Source organism: Pinus tabuliformis, chromosome X (genome assembly GCF_031772625.1).
Source record: "Pinus tabuliformis cultivar Carrire ecotype Pingquan chromosome X, CPIR1, whole genome shotgun sequence".
In the NCBI taxonomy this organism is placed as follows: domain Eukaryota; kingdom Viridiplantae; phylum Streptophyta; class Pinopsida; order Pinales; family Pinaceae; genus Pinus; species Pinus tabuliformis.
In genome coordinates this window covers 1,715,624,942-1,715,642,020 of record NC_142308.1, presented here as the reverse complement: position 1 = coordinate 1,715,642,020, position 17,079 = coordinate 1,715,624,942, and the positions used below count along the sequence as shown (strand labels likewise).

Genomic DNA, 17,079 nt, shown 5'->3' with positions numbered 1-17,079 from the left:
TTTTAGAACTACAATCATTCACCACCATAAAAAATTATTATCAGATGTGACCAGGAAACAACCATAAAATTCAGAAAAATTATTATCAGATGTGACCAGGAAACAACCATAAAATTCATTTTCTGATGACCAGGAAACCAAGGAACGTCAACTATTATTAACGGATGAACGGGAAACCAGCCATAAAATTCATTATCGGATGACCACCATAACATTCATATACCCTTAATCAAATAATAAATCAAATTTTAGAACTACAATCATTCACCACCATAAAAAATTATTATCAGATGTGACCAGAAAACAACCATAAAATTCAGAAAAATTATAAATTCAGAAAAATTATTATCAGATGTGACCAGGAAACAACCATAAAATTCATTTTCTGATGACCAGGAAACCAAGGAACGTCAACTATTATTAACGGATGAACGGGAAACCAGCCATAAAATTCATTATCGGATGACCAGTAGACCAAGGAACGTGATCTATTATTAACGGGTAACCAGGAAACCAACCATAAATTTCATTATCGGATGACCCAAGAAACCAAGGAACGTGTTCTAGTTTTCCAGTTGGAGATCTCTACTTCGCAAAATGGCTCGATAAGACATGCGGATTTTCTTTTAATAAAACGCCATGTTCTACTTGCAAAAACAATTTTTGGGGAAAAAAATGTTCCAAACCAAATTGCATTTTTGTCAGACCCCAACCTTCTAAATTACTATAGTAGAAAATTTACGAGCATGCCACACAGTTGGAGCCCATTCATTCGTGCAACAACCCTCTAAACTGAGGCCATTCATTCGTACGATAATACTCTAAACTGAGCGCATTCATTTGTGCAATAATAATGGCAAGGAAATTAAAAATGGAAAAGCCATCCAGTGCACATAAATTCAAAAAAAATCAAAATGTTAAAACCAAATTGCATTATTGTCAGTCCCCACCTTCTAAATTACTGGAAACCCAAATAACGAGGAACTAAATTCAAAGCGGATTTTCTTTTAATAAAACGCCATGTTCTACTTGCAACAACAATTTTTGGGGAAAAAAAATGTTCTAAACCAAATTGCATTTTTGTCAGTCCCCACCCTCTAAATTACTATAGTAGAAAATATACAAGCATGCGACACAGTTGGAGCCATTCATTCGTGAAATGATCCTCTAAACCGAGGCCATTCATTCGTCCAATAATAATAGCAAGGAAATTAAAAATGGAAAAGCCATCCAGTGCAAATTCAAAATGTTAAAACCAGATGAGATATGTGAATTTTCTTTTAATAAAACGCCATGTTCTCTACTTCCAAAAACTTTTTGAGAAAAAAATGTTCTAAACCAAATTGCATTTTTGTCAGACCCCAACCTTCTAAATTACTATAATAGAAAGTATACATGCATGCCACACAGTTGGAGCCCATTCATTCGTGCAATAATCCTCTAGACTGAGGCCATTCATTCGTGCAATAATAATAGCAAGGAAATTAAAAATGGAAAAGGCATGCAGTGCACATAAATTCCAAATGTTAAAACCAGATAACACATGAATTTTCTTTTAATAAAACGTCATGTTCAACTTGCAAAAACAGTTTTTTGGAAAAAAATGTTCTAAACAAAATTTTTGTCAGTCCCCACCACCTTGTAAATTACTATAGTAGAAAATATACAAGCATGCCACACAGTCTAGTCTGCCCATTCATTCGTGCACTAATCCTCTAAACTAAGGCCATTCCTTCGTGCGATAATCCTCTAAACTGAGGCCATTCCTTCGTGCAATAATACTCTAAACTGAGCGCATTCATTCGTGCAATAATAATAGCAAGGAAATTAAAAATGGAAAAGCCATCCAGTGCACATAAATTCAAAAAAAATCAAAATGTTAAAACCATGCAATTGGAGCCCATTTCACTACACAGTTGACAGCAAAATAGTTGCAATATTTATCAGAAATTCAAGAAGCCCAATACTACTGAAGGAGTTGCTCCGAGATCTTTACAAAATGATTCAACTAGAACAAACCATATGCCTTAAGTTCAAAGCCAGTCCAGCATAGTATTAAAAGTTGATATCCAAACAAAAAAAGTCTACCACTAATAGTTTCTAAACAAATTCTCGACTACAATAAAACCAAACACCATGGCACATAAATATATATACTGTTTTTGCACCAATTCCCTAGAATCATTCTAAGGCCCACTAATTTTGACGCCTGACCTCCTCCTCCTCTTCAGGAGTAAAATCATTCTTTATGTTGAAAGTTTTACGTATTTCTTCTGGCGTTTTCGCTTTTATCATGTCGGCAACTGTCTGACATGTAAGATCTAGCAGATTTTTTATTTTTAGGTAATTAGCGGCCTGCAAAAACCCAAAAAGCTTGATAAGCCAAAATTTCCATAAAATATACATCTATGGCCTAGACAGGCATATACATGTGCAAAACATTACTAAACAAGGCGATGATGCAAAACAATTACATGGAATGAGACTACAGGGAAACAGAGATAATTGAAGGATCTCAAAATACATGGGAAACAATCCTCTACATAAGATTTCTAGCATTTAAAAAAACAGAAATTAAAAAAAAAAACAATTAGTTGGAACATTGATTTATTAGAGAAGCCATCAGTAACTGTGGGTTGGGGGGCAATCAGATAGATTAGACCCCTCAAAACAACAAATAAGAAAAACATTAGTTTTCTACACAACCAAAAGCCTATGATAATCTGCACTTAGCAGCCTCAGATTTTGCTTTTCATGAATACACAGGAAATACATCTGAAAATTGCATGTACATTCTCCAAAACTTTTGATTGGATAAAAATGAGAATCCTGAAACAAAACCTGGAAATTAAACCCAGAAATTACTAAGGAAATAACCCCTTGAAACGAAAAAATATCCAGAGAATCAGGTTCTAAAGCAGGTTGGGGCAATTTAGGAAAATTGGTAAACACTCAAAATAGCAAATGAGAAAAACACTAGTTTTCCATACAACCAAAAGCCTATGATAATCGACACTCTGAATCTTCAGATTTTGCTTTTCAAGAATATACAGAAAAATCACTCTGAAAAAATGCTTATACATTTTTCCAAGCCTTTTGATTACATAAAAGCAAGAATCCTGAAACAAAACCTGGAATTTAAACTCAAAAAATTAACCAAAAAAATAAAATTAGAATTAGACATCTGAAAAACTAATGCTAATAACCTCTCGAAACTTTAATTGTCCCCTCACCCAAAATATACCTGCAAACTAAAACCCACAAAAACCACGCAAGTAAACTTACAATTGGGCACCTGAAAAATTAGTTCTAATAAAGTTAATAACCCCTCGAAACTAGAAAAGGTATCCAAAAATCAGAAAATTATTAATTAGAAGAACCCGTTAATCGTTCATCTCAAAGATCTATGAGATTAAATACACCATCACTTCAGATGCTCATCTATTTTAATGCATCCAGAAATCCAACCCCTTTCAATCCCTGCAAATAACCCTACCATCGAAAATAAAATTTTGGTAACACTGCAATTGTTTCATGTAAAGATATCCAAAACTATTAAGAAGCATTTGCACTAGTGTCTTGAAAAATTCCATAAAGAAAACTAAAATTTTATACATCATACAAAATGTTGGTAAACCTTGACCATATGCACTCAAATATTTACAGTAAAACCTTTAGGATAAATCATCGGGCAAACATTTCAGCAATACTAAACTGCCAAACCCTATGAAGGACCTAAGAAGCCAATGAAAACAAAACTTTAAATACAATCCAATTGGGCGTATTGTCTCGGATATGGAAACCTTAACCAGACCCCAAAAAATTTAATTAAAAATGTCCTTGAACAATATTAAAAAAACCAGAAGTTAAAACAGGAGCAATCGAATAAGAGAACTAGTGTCTTGAAAAGATATCAAAAACTATTAACAAGCATTTGCACTAGTGTCTTGAAAAATTTCATAAAGAAAACTAAAATTTTATACATCATACAAGATGTTGGTAAACCTTGACCATATGCACTCAAATATTTATAGTAAAACCTTTAGGATAAATCATCGGGCAAGCATTTCAGCAATACTAAACTGCCAAACCCTACAAAGGACCTAAGAAGCCAATGAAAACAAAACTTTAAATACAATCCAATTGAGCGTATTGTCTCGGATATGGAAACCTTAACCAGAGACCAAAAAATTTAATTAAAAATGTCCTTGAACAATATAAAGAAAACCAGAAGTTAAAACAGGAGCAATCGAATAAGAGAACCATAATTTTTTGAAGAAATTAAGCCCAAAACTAAGCAAATACCAAAAATAAAGAAGCCCTAAATTGGGCCACCGAAAGATATCAATGAAAAAATCACTCGAGCCTAGTAGCAAAAGGAAAAACTTCAAGAACCCTTCAATTCAATCACTCAAAGAAGGCACCTCTTAAAAATCTGTCTACATGGATTGCAGGAAACCTTGAAATTTTTTATAAAAGTTTCTAATTGCATGCCCCAAAATATCTATTAAAAATAATCTCAAGATTATTAAACAATTCCTAGATTTCAAAAACCCTGAGATAGAATGCCTCAAACAGGCCAGCAGTCCTCAAACCTTGCAAGCTGTCCCAATAAACCCCAACCGCAGGGCCACAAGAGTAAATCTAGAAGATAAACACAAGGAAAACTCGAAACCCTAATTAAATGGGTTTCTTGGGAGATAGCAAACCACTGAACCCTAACGAAAACGACAGAATCCTCAACAATTTTCGTACCAAATCCTTAAGAAAATGATGTTTTCAAATAAAGTAACAGCCCCGTCGAAAGCATAAATAAATCAGGCTTTCAAAGAATACCAAACCATGAAATTCCTAACAAGGGTTTCTGAAATAATACCAGGATAAGGTCGAATAAGGTTGCCTGATCAACTTTTACGAATTCCTGATCCCATGTTTTGATTTCGTCTTCCGAAATCGCCGATTTCTCATCCGCCGGCTTCTGAGCCTTCACATGGTACTTGCAGTATTCGATGACCTTCGAGAGTATCTTACTAGAAACGTTTGGCAGCGGAATAGCGTTGGCGGTGCCAGTGCCCTCGATCATCATCTTGATGGTCTGAGATTCAAATGCTACAGCCTCAGTGACATCAAACAATTCGTCATCTGAGCTCTTCAAAGTCACCTTGCTTTCCCTGGCCATGGTTCCCCAACTAATGAATGATCCGAATAAAAGATGATCTGAATAAAAAGGAATGACTGAATTTCTCTGTGTATAAGCGAAGCGAACCCGAGAAGTATGAACGAACTTTTGGTCGAACAATATGAGATGAGCGATATGAGGTAAGGGCAATGAGTCCATATATTTATAGCCTGATTGATTACCCAAATAACCATGGCATGGGCTTTTCGCTGCTTTTTTTAATTATTTTTTCTTAACTCCAATTAACATAACCCAAACCAGCTTTTAGGGTTTTCTTATTTTATTGTTTTTTACCCGCTAATTGTTTTCGATTGATGCCCCGCCTATTTTAGGGTCCAATTAGGTCGCTATTCCCCTAGTGTGGGCCAGATTGCTTCCGAAATTATCCCTTTAAAAATAAAAAAAATAAGAATGAAAAGCAAAAACATAACTTTATATTTATATTTTTAAACTTATGGTAAAATAAAAATTAAAGAAAAAACATAAATTTATATTTATATTTTTTTTTACTTATAACAGACCTTAAGTTAGAATCGACTCCTCCACTTAAGAAGTCCTTAAGTCACTGATCGTGTTTAAGAAACCATCCCTAAATTTAGCTGAACCTGTAGTTGGAAGTTTCAAAAGTCAAATTAACCCCCTTAAAGAATGGAAAGTGGGCGTTTCTGGGTTAACTTCATAGCAGCGTATCATCCATCCCACCTAAGAAGGACACGAGAAGGAATAACTTAAATGGCAATAGCTATTTCAGGCAAGCAACTTATTCATTGATCTCTCTATTGGTTTATCGCTGTGTTTTAGCTCATTTCAATAGCAAGAGTTGGATTGCAGATTATGGTTTTCCTTTGAGGTTTTCAAGGAAGAATTATTTATCTAGTTCATCATAGATCCCATTTGGCCAAATTCGGATCAAAGAGCTGGATTTCCTTAGAGGGTTTGGCCAAATTCGGATCAAAGAGCTCAATCCATGGATTCCCTTGGAGGGTCCGATTAGTACACTGCCCCTCAGTTTTGTAAAATTTATAATCAAAACTAGACTTGGTATGACTTTCCTTGAAACTAATTGCTAATGTTTCATTTTGGAGTGTGTGACTTAAAACAACCCTCAATTTTGAGTTTGAGCTGGCGGAGGCACCCAAATTTTCACCGTGGTTTGGGATGTTAGTGCCTCCTGCTTACTAATTTTATTGGCTCACACTAGATAAGTATATGATTTTGCTAAGGTGAAAACATTACACAGGCTAAGAGTTAAACTCAGAACCTGCCTTGGGCTCATTGGTTACTCTACCAACTAACCTACATACCTTTTGATGATAGACAATCCCAAGTTCAGTAACGGATCAATATTCCAGCAACTCCCGTGGTTTGGGATGTTCGTGCGTCCTGCTTACTAATTTTATTGGCTCACAGTCGATAAGTATATGATTTTGCTCAGGTGAAAACATTACACAGGCTAAGAGTTAAACTCAGAACCTGCCCTCGGCTCATCGGTTACTCTGCCAACTGACCTACATGCCTTTTGATGATCGACAATCCCAAGTTCAGTAACGGATCAATATTCCAGCAACTCCCTTGAGGCATTACAGCCTTTTTCAAAACTAGACCTGGGAATTCCTAGCTACAACTATGGGTTTGATGTAAAGGCATTGGAAAGGCTAGGAATCAAACTTATGACCTGCCTATGGCCTGTGGGCTACTCTACCACTGAGCTATGCACTATTGATTACAGGCCATTCCATGTTCAGTTGTGGATTGATACTCCAGCAACTCATAAGGACTATAGAAGTCACGGTAATCCATGACACTATCTAAATCACTCTTCCCAAAAGAAACTGATAAAACTTCTCACAAGCTGGATGAATGGGAAGTCCATTAGTCCACGTTAATGTCTTGAAAAGAAGATAGGTCCTATACAAACTAGGTGGATGGATGGGACGCCCATTAGTCCACCTCAATGTCTTGAAAAGAAGATAGGTCGTATCCCTACAGGCATCTGCTAAATAAGGTCATGCAATCATAGATATCTGAATTTCTGCTGCAAAACAAAAATGTGTCATCACTGGGATGTTGCAGAAGATGAGATTTAGGATTATAATCCACCTTATGTGCAGAGTCTCAGAAAGAGTCAAAGACCGCACTCTTTTTAATTCAAACATTTTCTTGGCAGAATTTAATAGCTGACTCAAACTTCTCCCCATTATGTTGTGCTTTATGGGAGCCAAACTCAGAAATCTGAAAATTATCCATCTGCAAATCTGAGTTTTTTAGACTATCTTGGTTTGAAAATTTTAATCTTTTGAATGCATATTCATGGTAATCAGTTTAATTTCTATGAAGGCATCATCCATCTGCAAATCTGAGTGTTTTAGACTATCTTGGTTTGAAATTTTTAATTTTTTGAATGCATATTCATGGTAATCAGTTTAATTTCTATGAAGGCATCATACGCTCCCAGTTTGCTATCGTCTGGACTCATTGGGAACTTAGCCCTGCGATGTCTTGAACCCAGTTAAAATATTATGCATTTCTATAATTGATTTGTGATTCATACTTTAAGTCTGAGTCACGCCATTCTGAGCATTCCCAGGTTTGTTCCCTATTTCTACTGAGCTTTGCAGAATTCTAGCATTGGAAGTTGAAACATTACAATATTATATCAACTTCCTGTAAACAATATATTTTAATATGTATATTGTTCTCTTGTGATGCATCTACGATTGCACTGAATGGTGACAACAATTGGCAGTGTTCTATGAATCACTGTAAGTGCAAAGAACTCAGCCCTGCAATGTCTTGAACCCAGTTAAAATATTATGCATTTCTATAATTGATTTGTGATTCATGCTTTAAGTCTGAGTCACACCATTCTGAGCGTTCCCAAGTTTGTTCCCTATTTCTACTGAGCTTTGCAGAATTCTAGCATTGGAAGTTGAAACATTACAATATTATATCAACTTCCTGTAAACAATATATTTTAATATGTATATTGTTCTCTTGTGATGCATCTACGATTGCACTGAATGGTTACAACAATTGGCAATGTTCTATGCATCAGTGTAAGTGCAAAGAACTCAGCCCTGCAATGTCTTGAACCAGTTAAAATATTATGCTTTTTTATAATTGATTTGTGATTCATACTTAAGTCTGAGACGCACCATTCTCAGCGTTCCCGAGTTTGTTCCCTATTTCTACTGAGCTTTGCAGAATTCGAGCATTGGAAGTTGAAACATTACAATATTATATCAACTTCTTGTAAACAATATATTTTAATATGTATAGTGTTCTCTTGTGATGCATCTACGATTGCACTGAATGGTTACAACAATTGGCATTGTTCTATGCATCAGTGTAAGTGCAAAGAACTCAGCCCTGTAATGTCTTGAACCAGTTAAAATACTATGCTTTTTTATAATTGATTTGTGATTCATGCTTTAAGTCTGAGTCACACCATTCTGAGCGTTCCCAAGTTTGTTACCTATTTTCTATTGAGCTTTGCAGCATTCTAGCTTTAAAAGTTGAAACATTGCAATATTGTATCAATTTCCTGTAAACAATTTATTTTAATATGTATATTGTTCTCTTGTGATGCATCTACAATGACATTGAAATGGTTACAACAATTTGCAATGTTCCGTGCATCAGTGTAGGTGCAAAGACATTGGTTCGACATTGAAATTCTTATATGCTGTGGCAGACTTAGATGGCTGATTTTCCAACATATGTGCAGCATTGCTTGCATTCATGCAGGCTTTCTGTTTTGGCGATTATGGTTTCGGCTGAAATCGTTTTGCAATTCCTGGTGTGCAGCTTTTTTCTGGAATTATGATTTGAGTCATATTGTCTATGGTTTTGTCAAATCTTGCTTTTTGTTTTGGTTTTCCTCATTTGTTTTTGGGTTCATGTGACAAGCAGGCTTGTGCTTTATACAAGAACTGGTGGCCTATGCTAACAGGTACTATTGCTTGTGTCTGTTTGAGATCAAAGATTTTTTTCCTGTTGGTATCATGGAAGACACAATTCAAGATATGAACTGCACTAGTGTGAAACTAATGTTGGAAGGTAGATTTTTTTGCAGCCATTATGTATGTAATGCTGCCAATGCCATTGTTATTTTTTGGACCTGGAGATTCTTCAATTATTAGTTCTACAGAAGGTGGAGGGTAGGTTTTACAACACCATCCACTCTATTCAGCATTTTTGCAAATTCTGAAGTAGTGTGCAACTGATATTTTCTATCATTTTCAACATTTGTAATAACAGATGGGTGGATGCAGCAAAATTCTTGACTGGAGCTTCTATAATTGGGAGCATTGCAATACCTTCTATCCTAAAGCATGCTGATGTTATTGGGCTGGGAGCCATGTTTTTGGTGTTTGCATCCCTTTTTGTGTTTGGTTGTACAACATTTTGTTATTTTCGTATGGGAGTTGAAGACGAAGATAACTATTTCTGAAGACTGTAGATTTTGTTATGTGAGTGAGGTGTAAGTTTTGTCAAATTATTAATGCTCTGAAGGAAAGGAGCAGCAACATTTCTCTACTCATCAACATTTATTTGTAATTCATCTATGGTGTTTTCCGAGTTTCTCATTGTTTTTTATGCAAGTATTGATGGAAGTGAAGATTTCCACAGTTGATTTGGTGGTTAGGAGATTGAGATTGATAATAGAAGGCCGTTGAGGTTCTATTAATCATTCTCCATTTACTTTGAAGAAAGTAGATACCTACGAGTGTCCAAGTATCTTGCCAGCCTACTCAATTTCCAGAAAAGTGACCTTTGATGTTAGAGGCATGGCCTTGAATGTTATCTATGGGCCTTAACTTTTGTGGTTTGAATAAGAAATCCTTTGTTTGATTTTAGCATTTCTTCTGTTACTTATGCTGGACCTTCTTTGAGTTCGAACTCCACCACAATATAAGGGATTCTAACTGCATATTTCCGAACTGTTTTCAACTAGATTGTTGGTTTTCCTTTCGAGGATCCCTCTTTGTTTGTCACCTTGATCAGCTTCACTTTTAGGGCTACCCTTTTTGGGTTCCCTTGGAATGCATTTGTTATATAATCTGCATTTAGATTTGTTAGCTCAGAGATTCATTAAGCACTTGTATTGTTGTCATTTCTCTCTGTTCTATAGAGTTTTATTCATGTATTTTGGTCATATGTGAACCTTAATATAATTTGATTTCATCTCTGGTTTTATTATTCTTAAGTAGCAATTCTGTATAATGTAATAATGCAGTTTTGACCCTCTGGGGTATTCTAATGGAGTATGTATAAATTGCAAATAAATGTTTATCATGATGGAATGCAAGCTATATGAGCTTAAATAATGACCCATGTGGAAGGGACATAAATATGTTGTATGGATTTCTAGTGTAGAGCTCAAGGCCAAGGCTTGACCAGCCAATGGCTAGGCATGTAATTACAGTACTTGTGCATTTTATTTACCATGTGATAGATGTTTCATGGCGTACTCAAGATATGCAAATATTATGTTGAAAAATAATAAAGGCTCGAGATGTGTATTGGGAGCATGAGAGGGACCATGAGTTCACTAGCAGGGAGGAAACCCAAGGGGGAGTGGGAAGAGTCAATAATCATATGCTGTCTAAGAACAACCACCTTTTGTGTAACATGATTTATTTAAATCTCATCCACCATCTTAAAACCCCTACCTAGAAGCCAATTACTGAATGGATGTGGTGGTTTGTCTGGAAGTCCATCTCACATAAGTCATGAAGGCAAGGGTGTTCAGTACAATCATCGTAGGGAAGTGTAAGAGTTCCCATCTTCATGGAAATTCATTTCTTCGCCATTCTCATGCATACAGCTTCTCTTTTCATTCATTCACTCATCCACACTCACCATTATTATGTTGAAGCACCACCCAAGTTTTAAATATTGTAACTTCATGTCTTAGATTATTACAAAAACTTGAGAAGGACAACACGGGCAATGGGAGAGTAATTAATGGGCAAGAAAGAGAGACAGACGGTTGCAAATGAGCATGTAGGCTAGGTTGCTTAGGAAACTTATTCTTTCCCTTCTTAGTTGTTGCTCATTAGGTACTTTAGAACCAATGTATTTTCTAATAAGTTATTCTAAAAGAGAAATAATAGGATGGGTTCTTCCCGCCTACATTGAGAGTATTAAAAAAAACTTGAGGAACTATCAAGCAATGAAGAGGATGTCTTCCTTGGGTGGTGGACGAGAATCCCATCATTGTTTCATAGCTAGATGGTTATTTAGAATGCCTAGTTGTGGACATATTTGTTGAGCTTGAGAATAGTTGGGTTGGGCTAGTTACATATGAATCTATAGCTTGTTTCCTTTGCCTTGGTGTTATCATAGCTTGACTTGGGGGGTGGCATCTATAGTGGATGTCTATGGTTGGGTGGAAAACTACTCATATAGACAATTTCTTTGACCATTATAGCTAAAAAATTATTGTTTCTTCCTTGCTCCTCATTCTTTCTTTCAATTTTGCAATCTAAGTTTCACCCCTACTTGTGAATGGAATGTAAATTAAATCTTTGCTTTAAACAAATTTATGCATGCTTATCGTCACCACATATTTAATAGCATGCATGTATGAATTTGAATTTATGGATCATAAATGGGTTGGAAATTATAATTATAATAAAATAATCTAAATTTAAGGTCATGGTCAAGCCAATTACCAAATTGGTGTATGAGACCCCCTTGTTTGTGGGACAAGGGACCCATCTTCATGAAGTGATTTGGTTGCTAGAGTCTATAGAGGCATACATACTCTACCGCTTGTGAATTTGAACCTATGACCTCTTATAAGGAAACACATGCTTTTAACCATTAGGCCCACTAAAGCCAGGGATTTTCAAACTTGGGTTGTACCCCTGCCTTGAGTATCGGGAAATCAATTTGAACATAATTGTTATTATGGACCTAAACATTATCATCACTTTTTATATTTGTTAATTTTTGGTATGTTTTATGCTTAAGAGCAATTTACTTCAATTTCTTAGTTAGCCCAATATCAATGTTCAGTTTAGCAATCACATTAGAATGATAGTAAAATGCAGATAGAACATAAACATAGACAGTAAAAGACAAGCCAAGACAAGAGGACACAAGATGTGGCACCAGCCAGGGACAAACCCTAATGTGGGGAAACCCTTGATCAATTCTTCTTATATTCTTCAATAGTTCAACAGAAAGAGAGATAGCACAAATATACAAAACTGATCTTTTATGACAGAAGAAGTAAAGTCCATCATTCTGCTAATGATGACTGATCAAAGATGCAGCCCTGAATTCTCATGACAGTCTTCAACCAATCACAAAGAGTGTTGTAGTATATCCTTTAGGAGTTCAACAATCTATTATCTCTTCAAAATATTGCTGCAACATGTTAGCACTTGTGATTTGTTGCATTACTGGTTAGGGCATGTCTTGTAGCCTTAGATTCAACGCACAGTCAAGAGATAAGTCCTTTTAGGACTGCAGTTTATCTTGGAGACCTTTCTCTTATACCATGCTTCCTTCTAAAGGTGTTGTCCACCCTTGACAGCCCTTAACACAACCTTCAGTTGTGTGCTATGGCCTGCGGCCTAGCACAACAGCTTATTGTAGCTTTAGGCCTTCTCAAATGATACCCAAACAGTCCTAAATAGCAGTGTTGCCTTCTTCATAAACTCGGCCTAGCTAACTGCACTTGCCAACATGCAATCACATTCATATTTAGCCTTGTCTTCAACGATTACTAACCTTGTGGCTGTGACTTCCAAACATACCTAAACAATGCCCTAGAACAACATTATCTATCACGTTATCAAGGAGATTTCCACATTGCTCTTTCTAGACTCCTTCACGTTGTTGTAGGGCTCCTTTTTATTGTGGTTAGGGCTCTTCTCTTGTTGCGGCTAGGTCTTGCTTAGATCTGAGGCTAGGGTTCCTTGACTGTGGATTTAGGCCTCCTCGTGACAGTGGATAAGGGGTTCCTTTGCTGTGTATTGAAGCTCCTTATTAGTTGTGTATTAGGACTCCATTGACTGTAGCTTTAGGTCTTCTTTTGTTGCGGATTAGGACCTTCATTTAGGGCCTTCATTGACTGCATATTGAGCCTCCTCTTTGCTGCGTATTTAGCCTCCTTAGAGTGCGGCTAGATCTCCCTTAAATCTGGAGCTAGGGCACCTTGTCTTGTTGCGGCTAAGGCTTCACAAACTGCGGTTAGGGCTTCATTATGACAACGACTAGATCCAAGGTCTCCCTCTTGACCTCTCTTTCCACCAAACCCAAACGTGTGGAGAGAGATCATGAGAGATGTGTGCCTCAAATGACTTGAGGTCACCTCTATTTATAATGCAACATTGAGGTTAAGCTGGGGGTAATTTACTTGCTGGCTGACCTTGACAAATTGTCAATAACACAAATAAATTCATATCTCCATAAATACATGTTGGAATCGAATGATATTTAGATCAATCCTACACCTCTCTGAGAGATGTTAAAATTGGCAACTAGGGCCAAACTACATGGTAATGGAAGCTAATATTTTTCTTGGATCCCTCTCATCGAGAGGTGTAGGATTGATCTAAAGATCATCCGATTCCGATAAGTATTCATGGAGATATGAATTTATTTGTGTTATGGGACAATTCGTCAAGGTCGACCAACAACCAAATAAACCCCACCTGTGCTTAACGTTTTAGTATAAATAGAGGTGGCCTTCAAGTCATTTTCAACACACTTGGGATCTCTTCCTCTCTACTTGTCTTTGGGTTTTAGTAGGATGAGAGATCCTAAGGGATAACACTGCCCTAATCTAGAGGGCAGAAGCTGGAACAACCAGGAAAGCTGATGCAAAGGGCAGAAGTCGGAACTCTCGGGAACAGCCGAAATTGTCGGGAACAGCTGGAACTACCAGAACAGCCGAGAAAGCTGATGCAGAGGGTAGAAGTCGGAACTGTCGGGAATAGCCGGAACTGCTGGAACAACCAGGAAAGTTGACGCAGAGGGCAGAAGCCGGAACTGTTGGGAATAACCGGAATTGTCGGGAATTGCCGGAACTGCCGGGAAAGTTGACGCAGAGGGCAGAAGTCAGAATTGTTGGGAACAAATGGAACTGTTGAAAACTGCTTAAACAGCTAGGAAAGCTGATGTAGAGGGCAGAAGCTAGAACTGCCAGGAACAGCCGGAACTGTCAGGAACTGCCAAAACAACCGGGAAAGTTGACATAGAGGGTAGAAGCTGGAATTGCTGGGAACAACCAGAATTGTCGAGAACTGCCGGAATAGCCGAGAATGCTGATGTAGAGGGCAGAAGCCAGAACTGCCGGGAAAGTTGACGCAGAGGGCAAAAGCTGAAACAGCCGGGAAAGCTGCCACAGAGTGCATAAGCCGAAACTGTTGGGAATAGCCGGAACTGCCGAGAAAGTTGACGCAGAGGGCAGAAAAGGTTGACGCAGTCCCTAGAGGTTGATGCTTGGGTTTTTCGTCGGGCAGATTGGCGTTGAGGATTTTCCGGAGTGTTTATCCGGGGTTTCAATCAGAGCATCTGTCTCCGAAGGAGAGTAGCATGCAAGGGACAATTAACTAACATTGGGACAACTATATAGTACTTAGCAGCAAGTACATCAAGCATGCAATGTTACAACAAGCATGCAAGGGACAACAAACTAATATTGGGACAACAGCATGATACTTAGTGCAGCAAGCATGTATTGGTACAACTAGTATGCAAGGGACAACTAGCATGCAACAACAAGCAAGCAAGGTGCAGCCAACACATAGGTCAGTATGGCAACATGGTGCAGCAATGGCACATAATGCAGTACAATGATGGGTACAGTCATGATTAATGAAGCATGATGAGATGCAACATAGTGATGATGGGTGCAGCATGGTGCAGCACGGTGAGGTGCAACATGATGACGAAATGCAGCACAACGATAGGTGGAGTCACCTTGGAGAATCAGTTGAAACAACATGTCTTCAACTGATCTCATGTATCACCTTCTTAGAAATGATTTATGCTCTTATCTAGATAAGTCAAAGTGTTGACTTCTATTGTAAACGTACATCTCTCTATCTCTCTGCTGAACTATTGAAGAACATATAAGAAGAATTGATCAAGGGTTTCCCCACATTGGGGTTTGTCCCTGGTTAGCGCCACATCTTGTGTCCTCTTGTCTTGGCTTGTCTTCTACGATTTATGTTTATGTTCTATCTGCAGTTTACTTTAATGCTTATGTGATTGCTAATCTGGAAAATATATTGAACTAACTATGAAAATTGAAATAAATTGCTCTAAGCATAGAACATACCTAAAATTAACATGGTATCAGAGCTGAGGTGAAGACAATGCCCAAGCAAGAGTGAAAGAGCAATCACCGAAGACAATTGGGAAAGGACAAAAAGATCAGTGGATTCCTCATCCCTCTTTAAATTCACCGAAGGTGAAGTCGAAGCAGAGAATATTATCAGAATGGCACAATGGAAGTTTCTGATGGCCTAACTAAAGATCACTTCATTGGGAAGTCCAGATCTAAGGGTGGAAGGAAAGGCAGATGTCTTGGTTGCAATAAGTTTAGCCATTATGCAAAGGAGTGTCTGAATGGCAGGGACACATCACTTGATGATGATAACAATCATTCCAGGGACATCTTCAATGATCAAAGGAATGACAGGTAATGCAGGTCATCAAGGAAATGGCAGACTCTTCAAAGAAAGCAAGAAACCCCAGGTATGAAGAATCAATTGTTGTTTTTGATAAGATAAATAAGCGTTATCTTGTATTGGCCCTCTCCTTTAGATTCTTTTGGGAATTTGGCTTATTGATTGTAATGCTTCAAGGCACTTAATCGGATAGAAGGGTGCTCTCTCTAATTTAGCAAAAATGGAAACAATTGTGGGATTATACTTGGAGCTGATGCCACCTATCCCGGAAAGGGTGTAGGGAATGTTACCTCTCAATTGAATGAGGGTAACTTGATTCATTTACAATCTCTTTTATGTACCTGATCGCAAGAAGAACCTGGTGTCCATTTCGACAATGGAAGTCAAAGGTTACAGGGTGGCACTCATCGATGGAAAGGTACGTGTTTGAAACTAGAATTTTGAAAGATGTTTTTGAGTTCAGGGTTGTATCAAGTTGTAGGAAGTCCACTGGGGACCATGTCCATTGACACATAGCACCAGAGGTTTGTGATTCAGATGGTGACAGGATTCCTGAATTCAAAAAGAGCATGAAAGTACATGTCTGAGATGTACCGAAGGAAAATCTTACAAGGGGACCATTCCCTTCATGTACCAGGTCCACAGGTTTGGAACAACTCGAGGGGTTTGAGATTCATGATCAGGAATCTCAAGTATGCAGGGGGAAGAAATCCCTCTATGGCTTGAAGCAAAACTCCCCGGGCGTAGTATGAGAGGATTGATAACTGTCAGATGAAGCTGGGATTCACTAAGAGTGAAGCCGATCCAAACCATTGTTTGAAGGTTGTGGATGATAGACTTCTCATACCAACACCTTTGAGGACGACCTATTTCAAACAGGTGCAGACCCTCTCACTTGCAGAAGTAAGAGGGAGTTGGATTCTGGATGTGGAATGGTAAACTGCAAGCCCGTGACTACCTCGAGGATCTTAACTTTCAAAAGTTATATGGTGATGATGCTGGACCAGATTTGGGAAATGCCTCTGAGTTTCATAAACGCATTTGCATTGATGTTCTTGGGAACTTCTGTCCGAATATATGTTTTGCAGTTAGCATGGTGAGCTCATATTTGGTTTAGCCTCACGATTGGTGCTAAGAATATTCTGAGATATCTTCGGGGCACAATCTCTCATGGATTGAGATACACTGCCGGAAATATGAAACTGCATGATTATTTGAATGTTGACTGGACAGGCAGTGTGGAGG

General features: G+C 37.7%; 1 protein-coding gene and 1 pseudogene across 1 annotated transcript; one reads left to right on the top strand and one right to left on the bottom strand.

The window, feature by feature from the left end:
• Positions 1–1,916: 1,916 nt before the first annotated feature.
• Positions 1,917–5,230, bottom strand: LOC149146611 (SKP1-like protein 1A; annotated as a pseudogene).
• Positions 5,231–8,533: 3,303 nt separating this feature from the next.
• Positions 8,534–10,041, top strand: LOC149146610 (vacuolar protein sorting-associated protein 55 homolog). Its single transcript, XM_089448153.1, has 4 exons — positions 8,534–8,978; positions 9,092–9,131; positions 9,255–9,339; positions 9,440–10,041. Exons 1-4 carry the CDS (start codon positions 8,880–8,882, stop codon positions 9,630–9,632), a joined length of 417 nt encoding a protein of 138 aa, XP_089304279.1. The 5' UTR covers positions 8,534–8,879; the 3' UTR covers positions 9,633–10,041.
• The last annotated feature ends 7,038 nt before the right edge of the window (positions 10,042–17,079 follow it).